Raw genomic sequence first — 24,961 nt, forward strand, 5'->3', positions numbered from 1 at the left:
TCTATGGTGCTTTCTGCTTGGTTATTTCTGGTTCTTGAAGGCTCCCTATTCACTTTATTTGTATGGAAAAGAGCAGCTCAGACAGTATGCAAACTTTCTCCTTCTGTGCTTCATTGTAGAAGCAGGCAACTCATGCAGGTTTAGAAGGACATGAGTGTTAGTAAATTTTATTTTTGGTGAACTATTGTGTTAACTGTGAGGTGGAAGACATGGACATACACACAGTAAGGCACAAAGGGATAAAACGGGGAGTTTATGGTTTGGCATCCTCCACGAGGTCTTATTTCCTTCTTTCAAGAACGTCAGGGAGAGTTCATTCATGAAAAAACCTCACAGAATAACAAAGCCACACAAAACACTCATCCATTTTAGCAGACTTTGGGAAAATGTGCAGCAGTACTAAACACACAAAGGGCTCGTTCACGGAGCAGGCAGCTTGTTTTGTCGTCTTGTTTAAGGCTGAATGGGGGAATCCACCCATCTTTGTGCTTTTTGATGAAGCTTTGATTTTTGCTATGGAAATGTGCTCTCTACACACACAGACACGCATATAAACACTCAACTGACTCTTCGCTAAACCCCGCCTTAGAACATCACTGACCAAACCTTAGCAACTATTGCTGTTTATCAACCATAAAATGAGGTGTTTGTCTTTTCAGTTAACTGCAATAATGTACTACTATTCAAAAATTTGGTGTCAGTAAGATTTTTTTTTTTAAAGGATGCATTAAATTGATCAAAAGTGACAGTAAAGACATTTATAATCGCTGTTGGGGTAACGGATTACAAGTACCTTGAGTTATGTAATCAGATTACTTTTTAAGTAACTAGTAAAGTAATGCATTGCATTTAATTTTACAACAAAATATCCAAGTCACTTTTTAAAGTAAAGAAAAAGTTCTAATTTATTCACTGACATCTCTCCTGTCCCTATGTTGAGAAAAATCGTGAGTAAGTGCAGAGGCATTGTGTGTGCTGTGTAACATGATGGTTATTGTAGTTCTAGACTATATGTGAACATGAATTTACTCATCTCACTTGCAGAAAAGCATATGGTATTTCTCAAAATGAATAAAAGTTAATTGCACACTCAGAATATTGGAAACCTACAGTAATTACATATGTTAAATAACACAGATATACTTTATGTATTTAATCTCACTTTAATCGATGTCTTTGCTGCTGACCTCTAATGATCCAATTGAACCATACGTGATGTAATAACATCACAATTGTTTCTTTTTTTTATTGCTGAAGTATAAGGTTGAACTTTCTTCTCCTGCAATTCAGAATGGCAGCACAGCTGAAAGGTTTGTTTGAGCTGCGCCCCCTACTGTACAGGTGTGAATTTTAACTTCCCCAAAACTTTTTAAATGTAAAAAAAGATTTATGTTTAAAATAAATGCTGTTCTTTTGAGCTTTCTATTTATCAAAGAATCCTGAAAAAATAATTTTTTATGATTTCCACAAAAATATTGATACAACAACCTGACTATGATTCCATTTAGGGCTGGGCGATATGACCAAAATCTTATATCACAATAGGAGTAATTTTATATCACGATAACGATATATATCATGATATAGTTATTTTTGCTTTGAATAAGATTTTTATGATATCAAAATGTTCCATATCATTGAAATTTCATAATTATCAATTTCAATATAATAAATTTTTTTAAAAAAAATCATACTAGCCTAAAAACTCTCAAGCTTACTGAAGACAAATAAACTGATAAATAAAGAAAACAAACTACAGTAGAACGTACAGAAAAGTAATCAAAGGTATAAAAAGCAATGCAGTGAGATATTTTCTCTCTTTTTTCATTGTTTGATTAGCATTAATAATGACAGCTGGTAAATTTGGATGCTGTCCCTTTAAGACTGACTGCACCAATCCATTACCTTGAGCCTTGTCTTTCTCAAATGTACCTTCAATTAAGACATAAATGGCTCTGTTTACTTGCAAATACACGGTTACTTTGGCGCAAAGGTATGTGCATTTAAACGTTCAAGCTCAATTAGGCGTCAAAAAGCACTGAGTTCAGTCCTCACACGTTCTATGAGAAGCGGCTTCATGTCAAGCATCTCTCAGACGGCGCTGAGAAACAGTCTCAGAGTGCATATGCTGAAATGAGTTGTCTTTCGCAGCTAATTGCACTTAAACAGTTTAAAACCACTTGTTTTTAAACCGCAATGCTTAAAAACTCATGCAAATCATAAGCTTTCGTGACCGCGCAGCATAGCAACCTCACCCGACAGAGATGATCGTCCAAAATCTCTACCAGTTGACAAATTTCTACCGGCTAATTGTGTCTACCAATATATTGCCCACCCTTACTGCTCTTTATATTCTCATTCATGCATTTCATCACTCTGAAGTGTCAAGTGCAATATATTTACATACTACTATATAAACGATATAGCAAAATCTCTAACGATAGACATTTTATTTCATGGTAACGATATATATCGTCATATCGCACAGCCCTTCCACTATGTTTCTTGAGCAGCAAATCAGCATATTTGAATGATTTTTGAAAGATCATGTGACTGAAGACTGGAGTAATGATGTTGTAATGATGCTGAAAATTCAGTTTTGCACCACAGGAATAAATTCCGTTCTAAAATATATTCACATAAAAAACAGTTCTTTATAACTGTAATATTAATATTGTAACACAATTACTGTATATTCGATCAAATAAATGCAGCCTTGGTGAGCATAAAGCCGCCTTTCCACTGCACACGACATTCGCATCCGATTGTCACATTTCGCCCCCTAGCGGCAGCCGCACGGAACTTTGGAATTGGTAGTGAAGCAACCGTTATCCTCGGCTTATTCCAACCCAGCAACCACCATGGTAAACCGAACGATTTTAATGATTGTAACGTTAATGCATGTATGAACATATCCATAAAGCAAATGACCCTCAATACATCTAAAATAAAAAAAATATACTAGTAAATTTTATAGAGCTAAAACGTAAAAAATTTATTTAATAATCATAAAATATCTTCTTTTTTGACACAATTATTAATAACCACCATTTGAAAGAAATAGTGTTTAAAGAATAACATTAAAGTGTTAAAATATTGGTAATTCTAACTTCGCGCTCATAGTTTTGATTAGAATACATCATATCCGGTCGGCCGGTCGCATACGGTCTAGCCGCAGAAGTTCAAATATTTCATTGCATACGAAGCTCAAATCGGATCCGAAATTTCCGCATTCGCATATGATCGGAACTCCACGCAGCCCCCGTACTACTCTCCATTGGAAATGAATGACTTCCGGTCCAATGGCTGTCGTTTGTCGTGTGCAGTGGAAAGGCGGCTTAAGAGACTTCTTTAAAAAACATTAAAAAAAATCTTACTGACTTCAATCTTTTGAAAGGTAATTTAATTTCTTTAAAGAAAATTGCACATATAACTATTTTGCATAAATTCCAATTATTTCCAGTCTATTTAGTAATAGGCTACTAGTACCATTCAATGAATTTGTTCCACTTTATGAGCAAGCTTTACTGCAATTCCGCATGAATGTTATTTTATAAAACTTGTCTGAGCTAGCAACAAAGGAGTCAGAGCTTAGCGAAGTATCAATTATGTGCACTAGAAAACACTATAAACATGTGCATGAACACTGGCTATCATGTAAATCTGCTGTGATCAATATGGAAGTGCGATTTAAAGGCTTGGCACCAGGTGGCAGTAGAGAACACATAGCAGCGACATGATTGACAGGTAAAAAAGGGCAAATCCAGCCAGCTGGGTAGAAGGGGCGGAGTGAAGGGGAGGCGGTGCCAGGGAGAGCAAGGCCTCAACCAGCCTGAACACACAAACCACCTCCCCTTTCAGCACGTCACCCGCTGAACACAAACTATCCTGCCCGCAGTGCCAAGACAAGCAAGGAAAGATGACCATGAGTGTTCAAATAAAACACAATGAGAGGTTGATGGGATGTGAGATGGTTTTAAATTGGAAGGGAATGAGGGGGGGGAGAGAGAAAGAGTTAGTGGTATTAGCTATTAAACTTTTAGAGCATTAGTGGAAACAACAAGAGAAGCTGAAAGCCTAGTTAGTTTTGAAGCAAACATGTGATTGAGAAGCTATTTCTTCATTTGATTTTAAAGATAAAAACTCTTTTGCCATGAAAAAGGAAATAGCTTGAAGTGTGGGAGACCAAATCTACCTGAGGAACTCCAATTCTGCGGCACGCCTCTAGGAAGTTCTCCACATTTCGTCGACACTTGGCCATTGTCAGTTTGGGCTGGAAAGAAAGAAAAAACATGAAACTGTATGTATTCCTATGCGCAAACACACACATACACAAAACATTATAAATGTAGTTATGAGCAAAATAAATCTGAAAAGTCACTTACCACTGCCGGTGAGGGTACATGGATGCTCGGTATGGATCGGGGACGCACGTGGTTGGCCAGATGGCACAACACGACCCCGTCAGTCAAAGCTGCCCCAAGATCACTGGGTAAAGACACCTTGAGTCGACACTCGATATTCTACATGAGGGATGCAAAAAAAGACTTACAGCAGGATTTTTTTTTTTTTTTTTGGTAATATTTATATTTTTATAAAAGGACAGCACAATAAATTAGACATAGATAAATTAGATATTGAGGAATTTAATACAATATAATTTAATAATATATATATTGACGCACCCTTCTCAGCTGCTCTATCAGTAACGCCTCCTCTCCCGTTGGGGCTGGAGACTGTGTGGGAGTGGCTTCCACTTGCTCCGTCTTCTGTGTCCCCGATTCTCCTGCAAAATGGTCACACATGCCATTAGTTGTGTAATACCGGCATAATTACATGAGCAGTCCTAATTAGGAATGATGATTGACATGCTTATAATAGAGCACAACAGTGACTGCCCACTTTTCAGTGTTATTGTAGTATTTATATAATATTATAGTATTTATTAATATTTTAAAGTAGCTTTTATTTTTATATTTTCAGTTTTCATTTTAATTTAAGTATTTGTATCGTTGTCATTTGCTTTTCTCATTTTTTTTTATATTTCTGTTTAGCTTTAATTTATATTTCTAGTAGTCCTTTTAGTACTTAAACTAATTTTCAGTTAGTCGCCAAGGCAACATTTCAAATTTTTAGTTTTTTAAGTTTTTCATCTTTTCATCATACATTTTATTTCTGCTTTCTTAAATTAATGACACAGATTTTTAATAGTTTTAGTTAACAACAACAACACGGCCACCTTTTCAGTGATTTTGGTTCCTGAAGTACTGTATTGCCCTTTTTTGAAAATTGTTTTACTTAAGAGTTCAAGACAAACCAACCAGCTCTGAGATGAATTACATCACTACAACATGTGATTCAAAGCAAAAAAAAATAAAAAAATTAAAATGAGTGTATGAAAATAAACATTAATAAGGCAAAGGTACAACACTGTATACAAAATTACTGAATAAAAGTATCTAATAAAACACATTTTGTTCAAAGGTTTATTACAAAACATTCAAATATATATGCAAACTGATTTGTGCACTTAATTTACAATGCTTCATTCTGGGAGTGGGCAGTCAAATAACAAACTAAATTATTCTAAATAACAAATTTCTATTGTTATTTCATATGTAATATGATCCAAAAACACATTAATAATGAATACTGCACAGTGCACATATAAAAAAAGTGCACTACTGTTCAAATGTTCAGTAAGATTTTTTTTTCTTTTGAAAGTAATACTTTTATTCAGCGAGAAAGCATTAAATTAATTGACATTTATTATGTTACAAAAGATTTCTTATTCAAATAAATGCTGTTCTTTTGAACTTTCTATTCATCAAAGGATCCTAAAATAAAAATGTATCATGGTTTCCAGAAAAATATTAAGCAGTACAACTTTTTGTTGTTGTTGTTGTTGTTTTTTAATAATGATAACATTTCTTGAGCAGCATAGATTGATTTCTGAAGGATCATGTGACACTGAAGACTGGAGTAATGATGCTGAAAATTCAGCTGTGCATCAGAGAAATAAATTACACTTTAAAATATATTCAAATAGAAAACAGTTATTTTAAATTTTAATAGTATTTCAGAATATTACTGTTTTTGCTGTATTTTTGACCAAATAAATGCAGCCTTAGTGAGCAGAAGAGACTTTTCATAAACATTAAAAATCTTATTGACTCCAATCATTGAACGGTACAGTATGTGCATCACATGTTAAATCATGACATCACAAATGTCCCACAAAGAAGCAATCAGCTGCATAAGGTAAACAAACCTTTTTTTTTCTCCTCTCGCTGACTAAGGCGGAACAAATAACTCTCAGGTCGCTGGTTGGGGCCGCGGGAGGAGGACGGGGCAGCAGGGCTGGGGTAAGTGGGTGACTGAAGGGCTGCAGGACAAGCAAAAAATAGTCAAAATGGGATGTGGGGCAAAGAATTAAATAATTTTAAAAAAACAGCAGTAAAGAAAGAGAGAATGAGGGGAGTTCATGATTTAAACGAATACATACCAGTGGGTGACAGCGAGGCATAATCTTCACCTTGCTACCGAAGGCAGGAGTTGAATTAGAGAGAAAATAAAACGTGAAAAAGGTCAAATGAGTGGAACTCTAGGTGTGAATCTCAAAAAGAAATATCAGTAACCAATATTTCTTGGCAATTTTTGTGCAATTCGCCCACACAAAGACCTCACTTTATATTACGTTATTGATGTGAGAACTTCCAAACCCTAAACAAACATGTACATGAATCAGCTGAAATCTTACACCATGTCCTAAACAAGCATGACACGATAGGTTTCCAGCATAATTTCCTCAATCAAACTTGTCATATTATGCTTTACTGCATGGTTATGACAGGGTGTTAGATCTAAATGTAACCACAATATCTTTGTATAGTGAATTTTTGAGAGTAAAATCTCCAAGAAACGTCCACAGTCAGCTTATTTGCATCTATGGAAATAAAAATGACAAGACAAATCATCTCCAGGCTCTTGCAGTTCAGTACCTGCGGCATACAGGAGGGGGCGACGGATAAAGTGGGAGAGACACACCCATCCAGCGGCACAGCAGAGAGAGACTAGCCAGCCATAAAGAAATGAGGAGAGGATAGAAATGTAATGAAATGAGGAGAAATAAAGGATGAACGTAGGAAATAAATAGAAGGCTTGAGAAAGTGTTAGTGTTTTGGAAGAGTCAAGAGACAATATTACTGCAGAATGCATTAAATAAGGTTTCATGTCTTCTAAAAATGCTAAATATTTTCTTTCAGGGGTCAGCTTTATAAAAAAAATTAAAAAAATATTAACGTTTAGTACATGTTTTGAGAGTAAAGTTATCAAGAAACATCTACAATAAGCTTATTTGCATAAAAATGGAGACAAATCATCTGCAGACTCCAAATAAATATTATTTATTATACATTTAATATGTATTATTTAAAATGTACTACTGAAACTGAGTAGTACTGCAACATACAAAAGATTTAGGGTTCGTTTATATTCATAACCCTAATTATAACCAGGGGCGCAACTGCACATTTGCTGAGAGGTATGCAAGATCATGGTTGGTTTTTTGATTATTAAAATGGAATTCAACCATTAAAATTGAATCCAGAAAATAGAATTTGGTAAAAATAAAATTTGAGGGGAAAGAATAAAACGTAGGGCCCTAAAAAAACAAAAAAAAAAGTAATTTTTTTGTTAAACTTTCAATACATTGTTGGTAAATTGGACAAGATTCATTATTTCAATAAATTAGACATGCTTTTTGATTACTAAAATTTAATTTAACCATTAAAATAGAGTCCAAAAATAAATAAAAAACGGAAAAAAACGGAATTTGGGAAAAAATAAAACAGATTTTATAGGGCCCTACCAATACTTATTGTGATGCTTGACTTAGCAAACACCACTAACAATTACAAGTGTATACTAAATCTCCATTTTGACAGCAGGGAAACGTGTCTGTGTGTCTCTTTCACCTGTTTGTGAGGGTCTGGCCTCTTCTTTATAGTGTTGGTATCTGTGTCTATCTCAAATATCAGTAGAGGCTCAAACTCACTCTGACACAGACAAAACAAACATGAGAGAGAGAGACAAGTAGAGAAAGAGAAATAGAAAGTAAAGGGGACAGACAGGGAAGCAAAAAGAAGCAGGGCAGGCGTGTTAAAGATGCACACTGGGAAAAGCAGATCTAATGTTAAAGGTGCATTCAGTAAGTTTCCATAGTAAGTAAACATAGTAATATCTATCAAATACAAGATATATAATGCGATTCGTTTTATTTATGTGTAAACTTAATTACTGAGTGCACCTTCATAGCATGTTAGCAATTCAAACGGATCAGAAAAGCAGTTTTAAATGGAAATAACTTTAAATCATGTTAATACATTATGCAAAGTTCAAAAGACTAATACTGGCATTTGTTAAGGGAAGTGAAAACACAGTGAGAAAGGAGATGGAGGATGACGCATGATCCGAGCTGATTGGCTCTTACCATGAAGAGGGCGGAGTCATCTGTGTGAGTGGACCGTCTGGAGGGGTACAGACTCTGGGGTGGGACAGTAATGCTTATGACTAAGGAGTCACTCACTCACACACACACACAGCAGGATGAACTGATGGATAGGGGGAGGAAGTGAATGTGCAAATTTGAGGATGAAACTCACCTCACTGTCTGTTGGACTGAGCTTTGTAGGGCTTGGAGTTGATTTATGCTGAAAGTACAAAGACAGAAAATTGTCTTCCGATGATGGTGGTAGCATCAGACATATTTTGGGAGAGTTTCTGACAGGGATTTAGATGCGAAAGATCAAACATCACCCTTCAGAGCATCTCCATGTACACTACCAGTCAAAAGTTTGGAAACATTACTATTTTTAATGTTTTTGAACAAAGTCTCTTATGCTCATTAAGGCTGCATTTATTTCATAATAAACACAGAAAAAAACAATAATATTGTGAAATATTATTACAATTTAAAATTATGGTTTTCTATATTAATATACTTTAAAATATAATTAATTCCTGTGATGCAAAGCTGGATTTTCAGCATCATTACTCCAGTCTTCAGTGTCACATGATCCTCCAGAAATCATTCTAATATGCTGATTTGATACTCAGTTATTGTCAATGTTGAAAACAGTTGCGTAATATTTTTTTGGAACCTGTGATACATTTTTCAGGATTCATTGATGAATAAAAGGTTAAAAAGAACAGCATTTGTTCAAAATATAAACTTTTCTAACAATATAAATCTTTACTATCACTTTTTATCAATTTAACACATCCGTGCTGAAGAAAAGTATTAATTTCTTTCATAAAAAAGAAAGAAAAAAAATTACTGACCCCAAACGTTTGAACAGTAGTGTATATTGTTATAAAAGATTTCTATTTTAAATAAATGCTGATATTTTTTAACTTTGTATTCAAAGAATCCTGAAAAAGTATCACAGGTTATAAAATAATATTAAGCAGCACAACTGTTTCCAACATTGATAATAAATCAGCATATTACAATGATTTCTGAAGGATCATGTGACACTGAAGACTGGAGTAATGATGCTGACAATTCAGCTTTGCGTCACAGAAATAAATTAGATTTTGAAGTATATTAAAATAGATAATTTTATATTGTAGTAATTAATGTTAATGTTTCTTTTTCAAATCCATCATTTTATATTATTGCTAGAACTTTTATTATACTAATATTAAATTGTATTAACTACTGGCAAAATTTAAGCAGCCTAAAACATGATTTAAGAGTGCTGCAGAGACGACGTATTTTTGTAGAAAAAGTTGTTTTTGAGGCTACTAAAAATTATGCCAATAGTATTTTGGTAAACCAAAACCTGGAAACAAGTTTTATCGCCCTGAAGTAAATGAGTTTTTGTAAAGGGTTTTTGGTTAAATGCCAGAAATAAGGTCTGTGGTTGTCCCTATGTGACGTCTGGATGTGTTGTTTGGTGTTCTTTGTAGTTCTTTTTCTGCCGCTCTCTGTTTTTACTTTCACTTTTGTAGGATGTACTGATTAGTTCCCTTTGTTGTCAGTCATCCAAGAGGAGCGGTTGAGCATGCTGATGTCAAACTGTGATTTGTGACCGATTTGCCACCGGAAACCTGGGAAACTACATAAAGGACACGTCAACGCAGAAACAGAGACTTGAGCTGTGATTGTGCACTCTGTAGTTTTGTTGTGTAAGTTTTGTTTCATCTTTGTTTTGAGTTATCAGTTTTATCAGCGTGTTTCAGTAACCATGTGAACCAACATTATCTTGCCGACCCTATTTTGTTTTGTTTTTTGGTATTTACGTGTTTGTGCTGTCCTTTGTAATATTTTCTAGTAAATAATTATTTTCTTTAATCATTTCCACATTTTGTTGATCATGGCACTTAGCAATAAACAAAGTTACACCTGCTCTGCCCCTCCCACTTGTGTTATTCACTCTCCCAGTGTTAACAGTAGAACTTGCCAAAGAGTGGTTTAATGTTACCCCTCCCACTCCCTAGACCTTCAAAGCACAAGCTCAAGATATTTTCACGTTTTACTCTACAACTTAAAATACGTCAGTAAAACCCACATGTGATTTGGGGGCTTGTCAAGCTTGTCTAGAAAAAGTGGTTGCTAACAAGAGGCTAAATGGGACTACAGAGGTTGTCTGGTGCATTAAGCATCATGCTGAAAGTTAAACTCATCTTCTCAGTAGTCTGCTTTTACAGACTCATTGTGCACTCTTGCAAACCATTCAAACTCAGACTTTTCAGGGAAGATGTTTTTAAATAAAGTTATCGGAAGCTTAAAGAGTTAGTTCAACCAAAAATGAAAAAATTGCCATCAGTTGCTCACCCTCATGTCGTTCCAAACATCTTCAAAACACAAATGAAGATATTTTAAAGGTGCCCTAGAACTTTTTTTTAAAAAAAAAGAGATGTAATATAAGTCTAAGGTGTCCCCTGAATGTGTCTGTGAAGTTTCAGCTCAAAATACATCATAGATTTTTTTTTATTCATTTTTTTAACTGCCTATTTTGGGGTTTCATTATAAATGAGCCGATTCAGGGCTACTGGCCCTTTAATTCTCCTGCTCCACGCCCACGGAGCTCGCGCTTGCTTTGAACAGTGCATAAAGTTTACACAGAAAGTGTTCGTCGTGCATGCGACATGCATGCGGCGGATTATGTGAGTATTGTATACTGTTATATTGTTTACATTTGATTCTGAATGAATTTGAGGCTGTGCTCTGTGGCTAACGGCTAATGCTACACTGTTGGAGAGATTTATAAAGAATGAAGTTGTGTTTATGCATTATACAGACTGCAAGTGTTTAAAAATGAAAATAGCGACGGCTCTTGTCTCCGTGAATACAGTAAGAAACGATGGTAACTTTAACCACATTTAACAGTACATTAGCAACATGCTAACGAAACATTTAGAAAGACAATTTACAAATATCACTAAAAATATCATGATATCATGGATCATGTCAGTTATTATTACTCCATCTGCCATTTTTCACTATTGTTCTTGTTTGCTTACCTAGTCAGATGATTCAGCTGTGCAGATCCAGATGTTACTGGCTGCCCTTGTCTAATGCCTTTCATAATGTTGGGAACATGGGCTGGCATATGCAAATATTGGGGGCGTACACCCCGACTGTTATGTGTTATGTTGAGATTCGCCTGTTCTTCGGAGGTCTTTTAAACAAATGAGATTTATATAAGAAGGAGGAAACAATGGAGTTTGAGACTCACTGTATGTCATTTCCATGTACTGAACTATTGTTATTTAACTATGCCAAGATAAATTCAATTTTTCATTCGAGGGCACCTTTAAATGAAATCTCAGAGCATTCTGTCCCTCCATTGACAGCTATGCAAATACTACTTTTGTACTTTCAAAAAGTTCATAAAGAGATCGTAAAACTAATCCATATGAATTGAGTGGTTTAGTCCAAATTTTCTGAAGAGACTCAATCGCTTTAAATGATGAATAGATTGAATTTAGGCTTTTATTCACACATAAACATTGATCAGCGAACATTTCATTCAATCTGTTCATCATATAAAGCGATCGTCTCTCTTCAGAAAATTTGGACTAAACTGCTCAATTCATATGGATTATTTTTTAAGATCTTTTTATGAACTTTTTGAAGCATTAAAGTGGTAATTGTCAATGGAGAAACAGAAATCTCTCAGATTTCCTTGTGTTTTGAAGATGAACAAAAGTCTTACAGGTTTGGAACAACATGAGGGAGAGTAAATGATGACAAAATTTACATTTTTGGGTGAACTAAATCTTTAAGAGTGGAGACGTTAAAGTCATGCGGCCATGGTGTAGTTCATTAATAGATTACCTTTAACTTTTTACTTCTGGCAATTTTTACACTTTAAAATTCATCAATTCATCAGTTCATTTTTGAAGATTATCATGATGAACAAAACGTGTAAGAATCATAAACTTTTGTTTGTCACAGACCTTATTTTCTGCAATAATCCCAAAAGTTAATGGCAAAATCCTATTGGGATTTTATTGAGGGAACCAGGATGACGCTAACTTACAGCCTGCAAAAATATGCAATCACTGCAGCGCTCTATTTGGCTAATACATTTATAATAAATTGTGTGTCAGTACCTTGACGTAATTCATCACCACATCTCTTTGCACTGGTCTTGTTTTATGTCTCTCTTCCTCGTACCGCAGTGCCGCCAGCTGAGCTTCTCGTCTTATTCTCTCCACACCACCACCAGAACCTGACGCCACACCAGCAGACCGCTGATAGACAGAACCAGAGTAAAACCACAAGGTTTGTTTTGATTTACTGTATCATGAGGTATATATCTATAAAGACTCTTACCTGGTTATGAGTGTATGAAGACGTGACCGCCATATCTGACCCACCACTGAAGAGAGAACAACTGTTAGTGACAACACAGATGACATTTTATTTCTCTGTTAGACTTGATTCTTTTGCTCTTTTTTTTTATATTTTTTATTTTATGTATTTTTTGCCCCTGTAATGTTATGTTAATATTTTATGTTATTTATATTATGATTACATGTTTGCATATATATAATTTATGTACAAATATATGTATAAAATTGTTATGACAGTGTCACTTGGTCAGTACCGGTTATGTAAGGAGGTTTGGCGTCTTGGGTCATCAGTTCTTAAATCTCTGGATGGGCTAGTCTTCATAGGTGAACCCTAGAAACAAAGTTATCATAAACCCTGTTGATAACGTCAAAGTCAGAACTAATGTGATCAGCCATTAAGTACTAATACACACCTCTCTGGTGATTCGTCTTTCAATGTAGGCCATAAACTGAGAGCTGAGGCTGACTGGATCTGTCCCTCTACGGCTCCGCCCATCCTCCTCATCATCATCCCCTGTACAGCTGTCAATGAAGTCTATCTGTTCAAGCTCTGCTTCCACTACAGAAAGAGACAAAGTGCTTAAAACCATGGTAAAAATCACTGTAATACACAGCTTCTCATGGGTTATTATTAGAGATGCACCGATGTATCGGCCGATTTTTGATCAATTTACAACCATCGGCATATCGCCTATAGAATGAAAAAGGCTTATTAATTAACTGTTGCATAATCCAAGATTAATCCATAATCTAATATTCCTGCTGTGCTGATATCTGCATTTTAATGTTAATCAAACAACAAAAAGACAAAAATGTAATATGTATAGGGCCCTATGATTTCCGCGCACGCGGAAAACGTGTACGGAATCGTGGAATCCAGTCATTAAAACAGAATTTAGGCTACTGTTCAACGAGGAATGTCACGGAAATTGTCAAAGTTTTGATGAATAAATAAAAAGTTGGTCAGTACACAGCACATTTAGCCTACCTCTCTCACTCTCTCTCTCACACACACACAAACACACAAGAACGCGTGACACTTTTTGAACGTGTGATGTGTTTTTAAGGCTCTGCCGCCTCACTATATATTGTCATATCATAATCATACAGAAACTCGAAAGTCTTTGTCAACCCGTCAAAATAAAAGTTCAGTTTAACTTGAAGTAATTGTAACAGAAATATATTACTGTTGTAAAGTAGAATTTAGCTGTCCCAATGTAATAATAATATATGGATTTAATTTATACGGTGAAGAATATGCAGTGTTATTTTACATTTGTTTACTGTATTTCCGTTTCTGAAAACTGTTATACCGACATAAAAGCGCTGCTTATTTCATATGTAGGCTATCTTTGTTCTGTTGTATTTATGTAGGCCTGCTGAATGATAGATGGATCCAATCCATGTTCATTAGAAATTATTTGACGATGCAGCAATAAACTAGCTAGTATAACTTAATGCATGGATAACTTTGCTGATTTAAAACATTATCAAAACACTATTTTAATGACAAATGTTAATGACAAAAATAAGAGAGCAAGTGACAAATATCAGTATCGGCCAAGAATTGTTAAAATTGGTATCGGTGCATCCCTATTTATTAGTGTCTAAACTATCCATTTCAGAAGTGTAGATGTCGTCTCACATGTGCCATTGGTGATGTGAGACCCCGTCCGATGATCCTCACGTTCTCTTTCTCGATCTCGTCTCTGTCTTTGCTCTTTGCTGATTTCTGCCACTCTCAAAGGCAAGTCTGACAACTCGTCTGAAGGCTTTAAGAAGGGATAGATGGGGAAAAGGCAGAACAGATTTAATTAAAAAATCAAATAAAATGAGCAATACATAATGGAAAATAATTGGATAGATTGGAATTTTGAGTGACCTGAAAAGCACTTGCCTCATTTCCTGACCACCTCTTGTCGCCACTGTCCACACTGTTAAACCCAGAGTCCAGAGCTCCATACGGCCGACCGGAATACAAATCCTCTGCACTGAGAGGAGACAGACCAGAGAGAATGTCATCATTTTGTTCCATAAGGAAAAAATGCATAGAAATAGTATGGTAAATGACTGAAATAACTTTAATATGCAATTAATTTCTAACACTCATATCACCCTACAGGAGATAAAGTAAAAATGACAAGATATTTTACAATTTCTGTAGAAATGTGAGTGGTGTTTACCGGGGAGATGCTAAAGTTTTTTCAGTGTTTTTTAACACGTCGCTATGTGATTGCTAGGGAGTTGTGGGTGGTTTCTTACAGGCCCAAATGAAAGAAGCCCACTCTCTAATCTTTGTAAACTTCATTTTCTATATTCATTTTGGGTCCTTCTTTCCATGCAAGTCTGTTTTGTTTTGTTTTATTAATTTCACTTCATTTCATTTCGACCAAGCAAAAAATAATCTGATTGTTTTTTAATGACTCAAATCAAAGAAGCCCATTTTCTTCAAGTCTAAAGTATTTTTTTCCCCACCATTTTAATTAATTTATTTATTTAACTTTACATTTATCACCACAAAATGATCTGATTACCTCTCCTAAATAAGATTTAAGTATCGTATGAACATGTTTCTGCAATATAAATTTCTGCCACTTGAGAAGTTTGATGTCCACATCATTTTATCTACCATCATCCGGCGTTGCTGCAATCTCTCCTCTCTTCATACCTTCATTGCAATCAATCCAATCTTTTATTCAGTCTGTGTTTTTTCCTTTCCCTCCCTTCTTATCTACACAATCGGCCTGTTCTGTGTCCTCTGAGAGATACAGCGATAAACACTGGCTCAAATGGATGTGGGTACAAGTGAAAGCCAGGGAGTAGTTTGATCCACATTATGCCCACAAAACTCAGTGTTATAACATGTGTTCTCACCAGGATCCGAAGGGCAGTGGTCTTCTGTCGTAGTCTGGAAGGTCTGATGCTGCTTTACAAGCCTCCATGTTCAGATATTTAAATATATGGATCTTTCCCTTTATACAGATCTGTAGGAAAATGCAGAAACACATCAATAAACATGGTCCTCAGGATGTACAACCTCTCAGAGGTGCTAAAGGGGACCTATTATGCCTTTTTTGATTTTGTTTTTTAAGGTCTTCTAGAATAGGTTTTCATGCACGAATGTTCAAAAAACCCACTATTTTTCACATATTTGACATTTTTATAGCACCTCTCTACCCAGTCAGTCAGTAACGCTCTGTTTAGTTCCTGTCTCTATGAAGCCCCTCCTTCTGAAAAGTGCAATGTGCTCTGATGTTGTGATTGGCCAGTCGCTTTGAGAGGGTTTGAGAAATAGGAAATGAGATTCAAAACACTACTAACTCAAATCAACAAAGGCCTCACCCATTTTTTCCCATATGCCTTGGGCAGGAATTATTTAAACATGTACAAAAGCATAATAGGACCCCTTTAAAAACAGCATTCAAAAATCTCAAAAATCATAAAGTGACCTATTTCTGAGTAAAACACGATGTTTAATGTGGATCAAAACAGGAACATGCGTTACCTGTGCAGGTGGGCTCTGCAGAGGATTGTTGTCCAGAATGATGCTCTGAAGGTGTCTGAGATTGCGGTAGCATACAGGGATTGTTGTTACCTTGTTGCAGGAAAAATCGAGCCGGACCAACGGCAGCTCAGCCAACTCTGCAAACCAATCAACACAGAAATGACACAATCCATCAAAAATATCACTCATTTCATACAGGTGCAGGTGCATGCATTTCTGACCAGGAGGCAGGCGAACGAGGTGGTTTCTGCGGATATTGAGGTCACGTAGAGCTTCCAGCTGACCGATCTGTGGAGGAAGTGTCTGGATCTCATTACAGCTGACGTCCTTGAAGAGACAGAAAAAAAGTTGATAAGTAATGTGCGTGAGTGAGAGAAAATGTGAAGATAAATTTCAGAGCTCAAAAGAGAGAGCTGGTCCACACACACCAGTTCAGTGAGCTGTCTGAGTTTGCCCAGATCCTCCGGCAGTGATATCAGCTTGTTATTGCAGGCGATCAGAACTTTGAGTGGCAGTCGGCACAAATGAGCAGGGAGAGTGGACAACTGGTTCCGACTGCAGAAAGAATATGAGAACCATGGGAATCAAAACCTGCAGGGCTCAAAAACTAGATTTAAGAAAAGTTAAGAAGAGTTCTGAGTGATAAGCATGTGTTTTTTTTTTAATTAAAACTAAAACTATTAAAAATAGATTGTCATTAATTGAAATATAAATATTATATAAAAATACATAAGGGTTAATTCACCCAAAAATAAAAATTCTCTCATCATTAACTCACTCTCATACCATCCCCCATGTATATGACTGTCTTTCTTCAGATAAACACATCCAGGATGGCATGAGGGTGAGTAAATAATCAGAGAATTTCCATTTTTGGGTAAACTAACCCTTATAAAACAGTAATCTAGAAATGTTGCTTGGCAACTAATCAAAATAAAATAAGTATAAAAATTACTAAAATTAAAAAAAGCTAAATAGAAATATGAAATAAGAACTAATAAAGAAATGACAAAAGCACAACAAAAAAATTACCAATAGGTTAAAGTTAAAATAAAAATATGTTAAAAAATAAAAGCCAATTGACCCTTCACCAGGAGTTTGATTGACAGGCGATCTAACCAATCATAACGGCGAATCTGCCATTTTGTCTGACAAAGCAGTCGGGGGAGTTAGCAGATTAACGTAGGTGGACTTGAACTTGAAAAATGGTGTGTACTGACGTCTTTCCGCGGTTAAAACAACATTCCTTCTGATGTTCATTCATGTTTATTTGATGCTATAAATGAACTAGTAGAAAGAGATGATCGGTTCACGAGCCGCTTGAACTGAGGTGCTACAGCGATCTGTCACGACACATTAAAGAGCCACAAAACAGTATTTATTAATTTAAATTTCTTTAAAAATGACAACATTTGAAATTCGAGACTTTGTTTCATATCAAAAGTAACCTGTCCCATCTTGTCTGTCGACGCAATGTCAGTGTCCTCTTTGCTCTACAATGCATTTTTTACTGCGTGAGAACATGTGTGGTGAGAGACGGCATGGCTTGTCGGACATAGCAACAGTAACTAAAGGGGGGCGGGGTCTTTGCGAATGGTCAATCCAAAATATGACATACCATAACAGCAAAATAACACTAAGTGGATGTGGTTTCTAACTGTTCCAAGTCAAAAGAGCCCACAACTTTGTGTCTCTAGATATGGACTTTAATGCAAGTCTGTGGGATTTTTTTGCCCATCTTCCTGGCGAATTTCGTGAGTCGGATCGCTTAAAGTAATAACAAACCTCATACACTTCTAAAAAGCCAAACAATATGAAGTGTAATTATGTCTGACACACAAACAGTGCATGACTCACTGAAATAGTACTTGGGTTGGAGATTTGGTTGTTCAAATACCAAACCTTAAGTGTAAGCAATAGTAATAGCGATGTTTGCCCTAGTAAACATGTCTAATTAACACTTGCTGTGCACCAACTGTGAGTAAAATAAGGGTTTGGTGAGTAATTGTACTAAGTAAATTACAATGAGTTCCGTGTTAGATGGGCTTTTTTGGAATTGCAAAATAACTATCATCTGATCTAAAATTACATGAAAAATCAAATGAAAGAGATACAAACAAAAGAAACTAAAAAAAAAAAAAAAAAAAAAAAAGATCAGTAAGTTGCACATCTTGTGCGTCTTCGCATGTTTAGCTCGTGGTAACAAACCTGGTATTTTGCTGTGGTAACGTTTAAAAATATTCAATAGCAATGTTTTTCAAAATTGAGTACTGTAATATAATGATATGAATGTGGTAACTATGGACCTGATATTTAGGTAGGTGAGGGACTGTAGGTTGATCAGACTCTCTGGTAGTGAACGTAGGCAGTTCTGGTACAGGTTCAAATTCTCCAACGACACAAACATGCACACCTCCACCGGCAGCTCCGTCAACCTGTTTCGTGACAGATCTAAGGGGAGATAGTGGATAGATAACAGAGAAAGAGAAAAAAAGAGAGATAGACAAAAAGACAATAAGAAACGGATGTCTGGCAGGAGATGAACTACGCACCTGTCTTTGGTTTCGCTCATGTAAAAGCGTGTTTGACGAGCTCTTGGCTCTTTCCTGGACCATTGTGCTGGAAACACAAGTCTCTGAAAACCTTCTATAACCTCTGCTCCACTTTACTGCAGGTAAATGAAACTACACTATCAGTATTAGACCAAATATTTTTTATTACCACAATTGATCTGAATTGGCCAATATTGGAAGCATGATATATCATGATATCATGATATATTCTCATTGCTGAAAGCCAAAATGGCCAATCACATCTGAAACCAAATGTACATCTCCACCTATCTGTGTAATATTTCATAAAAAGTCACGCAGAACATGCAATCTAAAGTATGTGATCTCATACTTTCATAGCTGCTGACCATCATGAACCCCTTATCTGCTATATATATATATATATATATATATATATATATATATATATATATATATATATATATATATATATATATATATATATATATATATATATATATATATATATATATATATAAACTTTTTTTTAAAAAAAAAGGACATTTCTATTGCACTTTTATTATCCAGGTCTGTCCATTCAAAATCATTCACATACCACTTATTATGGTCTATGGTTGCTTTCAATAGTCAATGAAAAATACATGATATTGTCAAATTGCTTTATGTGCACACACTAGTGGAAATACAGAATGTATACACAAATTATATAAGGTATCAATTTATTATACGTCTGTTAATGCAGCCACAATGCAATCATCCGAACTGCATCTGAAATCTGAATTAAATATAGTAGTAACAGCACTACTGGTGCATACATAGTACTTGGTTGCTGCTTGTCGCAACTTTTTGAAAGTCATTTCTCATTCTCTCAGGGGTAAACAAAGTGTTAATGCATCATGATTTAGGATCTTTTTCAGAACCAATCAAGAAATCATCAGAAATACAAGTAACTCTGGGTACATTTGCATGCACAAACAACACACATACTCAGACTTTAAACCCAGAGGACAAACACTCACAAACACTTATGAGTAAGACCCCATGACCACCAAAAATAGCTGCCGGACTAAAAGCGAGATAAGTGTCCATTTTTCTGTTCTGGCTTACATGAAAGAGGCCAGTATCTTTACTGGTGCTCAAACACTCATTTCAACATCAGAGAGGATTCTGGGCCTAATAATAGTAAAGCATAGAGAGAGACGTCAGACAGGAAATGCTAAACATTAAGGAAATTTCAGACAACACATGGCAGCTGGGATCGTTTGCGGGTGTGTTAAAAACTTAGCTGTGGTTATTGTTAGAGTGCTCAGATCTGGTTTAGCTTAACAGAGAATGTTCACATTTTAAAGGTGCCCTCGAATCAAAAGTTGAATTTATATTGGCATAGTTGAATAACAAGAGTTCTGCACATGTAAAATGACATACAGTGAGTCTCAAACACTATTGTTTCCTCCTTCTTATATAAATCTCATTTGTTTAAAAGACCTCCGAAGAACAGGTGAATCTCAACATAACACCGGCTGTTACTTAACAGTCGGGGTGTACGTCCCCAATATTTGCATATGCCAGCCCATATGTTCAAGGCATTACACAAGGGCAGCCAGTATTAATGTCTGGATGTGCACAGCTGAATCATCAGACTAGGTAAGCAAACAAGAACAATAACGAAAAATGGCAGATGGAGCAATAATAACTGACATGAACCATGATTACATCATATTTTTAGTGATATTTAGGGCCCAAGCGAAAATTCGCGCAGGGCCCTCTTGTTCTTCTAAGGATTATTATTATTATTATTATTTTTTTTTTTTTTTTTTTTTTTTTTCCGTATTACGGGGGTTTTTGGGGGCCTTAACATGCTCAAAAACTCTTGAAAATTGGCACACACATTGGAATCCGCGGCCATTAGGACGCCGGAGAGGCTGGTACCCGGGCGTGGCAGGGGGGCTCGACAGCGCCCCCTTGAAAAAAGTCTGAAAATTTGGTCCATATATTAAACATGCTTGCACGTATTAGTATGAAACTCGGTACACATATAGACCTCATCGGGCCGAACAACTTTCGCGCTCTAAGTTAATCGCCACGCCAACAGGAAGTCAGCTATTAAGGGTTGTTTGAAAAACGCATGCTCTGGAATTTGATATACTCCTCCTAGACGATTAATCCGATCGCCACCAAACTCGGTCAGCATGAAGTCAAGACACTGATGATTAAAAATTGCCAGGGGATTTTTGATATCTCGAACGGTTTGGCCGTGGCGAGGCAACGAATTTATGGCGAGAAAAAGGAAACAGGAAATGTGTTATAACGTCTTAATACATATATTGATCTTTATGAAACTTCACGAGTGTGTTCGTTATAGGAGTCTGATCACATGGATGTGACTATTGTGAGTCAAAGTTATAGCGCCACCAACTGGCAGCAGGAAGTGTATCACTTTTTGAAATGTTTTGAGATCACCCTCTTATTTTTACCTGATTTGCTTCAAACTTCATCAGTGTAATGTCAATACACAGCAGATGTAGACCTATGACAGGATTTTTGATATTTGAAATATTGTTGCCATGGCAACAGGTCAAACTGTAATAATATTCTTGAGTGTTTTTGAGGCTCTTAACATGCTTCAAATTGCATGAAACTCGACACACACATCAATATTGTCAACCAGTAGACATGGACAAAGCCATAGAAATGGGCGTGGTGGAGGGGCTCAGTAGCGCCACCTTTTGACAAAAGTGGGGGGTTAGTTTTTCCTACAGTCACCAAACTCGGTACACATATTATTCTCATCAAGCCGGACAATTTTCTAATTTACATTCATTAGCTCCGACCAACAGGAAGTCAGCTATTTTGGTTTGAATGTTAATTTTTTGAAAAAACAGGCTATGAATTTTATACTACTACTCCTACAGGGTTTATCCAATTTACACCAAGCTTTTTTTAACTTGTTGCGAACACATTGAAGTTGTTTAATTGCAAACGGATTTTGGATATCTCAAACGGTTTGGCCGTGGCGAGGCAACGAATTTATGGCGAGAAAAGGGAAACAGGAAATGTGTTATAACTTCTGCATACATTGATTGATGTTTATGAAACTTCAGGAGTGTGTTGGTTGTAGTAGTCTGATCACATGGATGTAACTATTGTGAGTCAAAGTTATAGCGCCACCAAATGGCAGCAAGAAGTGTATCACTTTTAAAATGCTTTGAGATCACCCTCTTATTTTTACCTGATTTGCTTCAAACTTCATCAGTGTAATGTCAATACACAGCAGATGTAGACCTATGACAGGATTTTTGATATTTGAAATATTGTTGCCATGGCAACAGGTCAAACTGTAATAATATTCTTGAGTGTTTTTGAGGCTCTTAACATGCTTCAAATTGCATGAAACTCGACACACACATCAATATTGTCAACCAGTAGACATGGACAAAGCCATAGAAATGGGCGTGGTGGATGGTCTCATTAGCGCCACCTTTTGACAAAAGTGGGGGGGTTAGTTTTTCCTACAGTCACCAAACTCGGTAAACATATTATTCTCATCAAGCCGGACAATTTTCTAATTTACATTCATTAGCTCCGACCAACAGGAAGTCAGCTATTTTGGTTTGAATGTTAATTTTTTTGAAAAAACAGGCTATGAATTTTATACTACTACTCCTACAGGGTTTATCCAATTTACACCAAGCTTTTTTTTAACTTGTTGCTAACACATTGAAGTTGTTTAATTGCAAACGGATTTTGGATATCTCAAACGGTTTGGCCGTGGCGAGGCAACGAATTTATGGCAAGAAAAGGGAAACAAAGTGTTATAACTTCTGCATACATTAATTGATTTTGATGAAACTTTGGCTTAGTCTTCGTTGTACAAGGCTGATCACATGGATTTGACTATTGTGATTCAAAGTCATAGCGCCACCAACTGGAAGCAGAAAATGTGTCACTTTCAGCATACATTGAGATCACCCTCTTATTTTTACCTGATTTGCTTCAAAATTCATCAGAATAATGTTAAAACTTGGCACATGTAATCCTTTGAAAATGGGCAGGGAGGAGGGGCTCTATAGCGGCACCTTGTAGTGCAGTAAATGTGGAGTGAATTTGACATAGTCCTTTGATGTTTAACCGTTTTAAGTGCCTATTGCCCGCTGTGCACAGTTGCCCTGAAGCCACCGGGGTGGCGGTGCCACCGGGCTTGGGCCCGCCATCGCTGCTCGCAGCTATATTTGTAAATTGTCTTTATAAATGTTTCGTTAGCATGTTGCTAATGTACTGTTAAATGTGTTTAAAGTTACCATCATTTCTTACTGTATTCACAGAGAAAAGAGAGGCGTCGCCATTTTCATTTTTAAACACTTGCAGTCTGTATAAGTCATAAACACAACTTCATTCTTTATAAATCTCTCCAACAGTGTGTAATGTTAGCTTTAGCCATGGAGCAAAGCCTCAAATTCATTCAGAATCAAATGTAAACATCCAAATAAACACTGTACTCACATGATCCGAAGCATGCATGACGAACATCTTGTAAAGATCCATTTGAGGGTTATATTAGCTGTGTGAACTTTGTAAATGCACTGTATTAATAGTCGAGAGCTCGGGGGGGCAGGGAGAGCGCGATTTAAAGGGGCCACAGCCTGAATCGGTGCATAGTTAATGATGCCCCAAAAATGGCAGTTAAAAAAATTTCTTAAAAAAAATCTATGGGGTATTTTGAGCTGAAACTTCACAGACACATTCAGGGGACACCTTAGACTTACATCTTGTAAAAACTGGTTCTAGGGCACCTTTAATGGAGAGGTAAAGTAGATGAGAGGTAAGGTAGATGAAATGAACTTATTTAATAATTGGTGATCTTTACAACGAAACAGAATCAACACTGAACTGACTTCAGCTGAACAAGGAAACTATTTTCTTTTACAGCTGCTGTTCAGCCAAAATGAACTCTGCTTTATTGAATCATTTTCCTGTTATCACTGTAAAGCTGCTTTGAAACAATCTGCATTGTATAAAGTGCTATAAATAAAGGTGACTTGACTTGAATGCAAGTGCAAATATTAACAATATATTCAACATTAATAAACTTATAATATAAAATTAACCAATAACATATCACTACAATTCCAAGGCGATTATTGTGCCATAAAGACACAGTGAATACTTTCCATTTCAATAGCATCTCTGATTTACGAAAATAAACTATTTACAGCTGCCCCTGACTAAAGATTTTTTTAGTCAACTAATAGTCATTCATTTAAGCGATTAGTCAACTAAAAATCATAATAATGAGCTTTAATCGCCAATATATAATATATATAACCTAATCAACGATCAAACGCATGCATACAGCTTGCAGTAGAGCACCGGCAAACGTAGTGATTATGAATTTGGTGTGAAAAAAAAAACCAAACAAACAAACAAAAAAAAAAAAACAGAAGAAGACTGTCTGAATATTTTAATAATTTATTGATAAACTGTTTTTTGTGTGTTTTCGACTGCAGAGATGTTGACATACGGATTATAATTGGAGAATATTTGTTTTTAGATTTGAATCAGTTCATTTAAAAGCAGACATTTCAAGCTTTCAATAGATATATTTCTCACGTCTGTGTGAGGAAAGTATATGCAGAGTTTTGGTTCATTTTTGTGAAGTTCCCATGTGACCAAGATGGCAGAAAGAGCATCCTTTAGGTTTTCATTATTTTACAAAAGCACAACGTTTTGTTGTTATTTTGAGTTTACAGAAATAAAAGCAACTTACAGTTTCGAATGTTGATTTTTCTTAACTGTATGACCAAAAATGATTAAAGATTTTAGATTAAATGCAAGTGACCGCACCGGCAGTAAGTGCACTCTCCACACAAACACTTGGATATGCTCCAAATAATAGCGTACATTAGGAGGAGGTTAAAGTTAGAGCGAATAAACTCGTAAAGTTGCTACTACTTACATGTTTCAAGTGATAAGCCATATTTGAGGTTGATGGATGGTGAATGATAGGCAAATGTTTGGATTTCCCGACATTAACGATTTGTCCATCACAGACTGCGTT

The 24,961-nt window shown here is 35.9% G+C and overlaps 1 protein-coding gene across 3 annotated transcripts in view; it reads right to left on the reverse strand.

The window, feature by feature from the left end:
- The window catches only part of lrch3 (leucine-rich repeats and calponin homology (CH) domain containing 3), a 46,952-nt gene that overhangs the window by 7,692 nt on the left and 14,299 nt on the right, over positions 1-24,961 (reverse strand). Inside the window, exons 2-20 of one of the 3 annotated variants that reach the window (XM_067389891.1) lie at positions 18,679-18,823; positions 16,801-16,927; positions 16,594-16,699; positions 16,373-16,509; positions 15,742-15,851; positions 14,765-14,858; positions 14,513-14,639; positions 13,281-13,426; positions 13,122-13,198; positions 12,848-12,893; positions 12,625-12,765; positions 8,664-8,711; positions 8,492-8,545; positions 7,002-7,073; positions 6,506-6,539; positions 6,272-6,385; positions 4,686-4,786; positions 4,386-4,523; positions 4,196-4,273 (exon numbers count right to left, since the gene is read on the reverse strand). In XM_067389891.1, the coding sequence (XP_067245992.1) occupies positions 4,196-4,273; positions 4,386-4,523; positions 4,686-4,786; positions 6,272-6,385; positions 6,506-6,539; positions 7,002-7,073; positions 8,492-8,545; positions 8,664-8,711; positions 12,625-12,765; positions 12,848-12,893; positions 13,122-13,198; positions 13,281-13,426; positions 14,513-14,639; positions 14,765-14,858; positions 15,742-15,851; positions 16,373-16,509; positions 16,594-16,699; positions 16,801-16,927; positions 18,679-18,823 (1,895 nt within the window). The remainder of the gene's footprint in view (positions 1-4,195; positions 4,274-4,385; positions 4,524-4,685; positions 4,787-6,271; positions 6,386-6,505; positions 6,540-7,001; positions 7,074-8,491; positions 8,546-8,663; positions 8,712-12,624; positions 12,766-12,847; positions 12,894-13,121; positions 13,199-13,280; positions 13,427-14,512; positions 14,640-14,764; positions 14,859-15,741; positions 15,852-16,372; positions 16,510-16,593; positions 16,700-16,800; positions 16,928-18,678; positions 18,824-24,961) is intronic. The other 2 variants (XM_067389892.1, XM_067389893.1) reach the window with 2 other exon arrangements.

The sequence above is a fragment of the Chanodichthys erythropterus genome, chromosome 7 (assembly GCF_024489055.1).
Source record: "Chanodichthys erythropterus isolate Z2021 chromosome 7, ASM2448905v1, whole genome shotgun sequence".
Lineage (NCBI taxonomy): Eukaryota > Metazoa > Chordata > Actinopteri > Cypriniformes > Xenocyprididae > Chanodichthys > Chanodichthys erythropterus.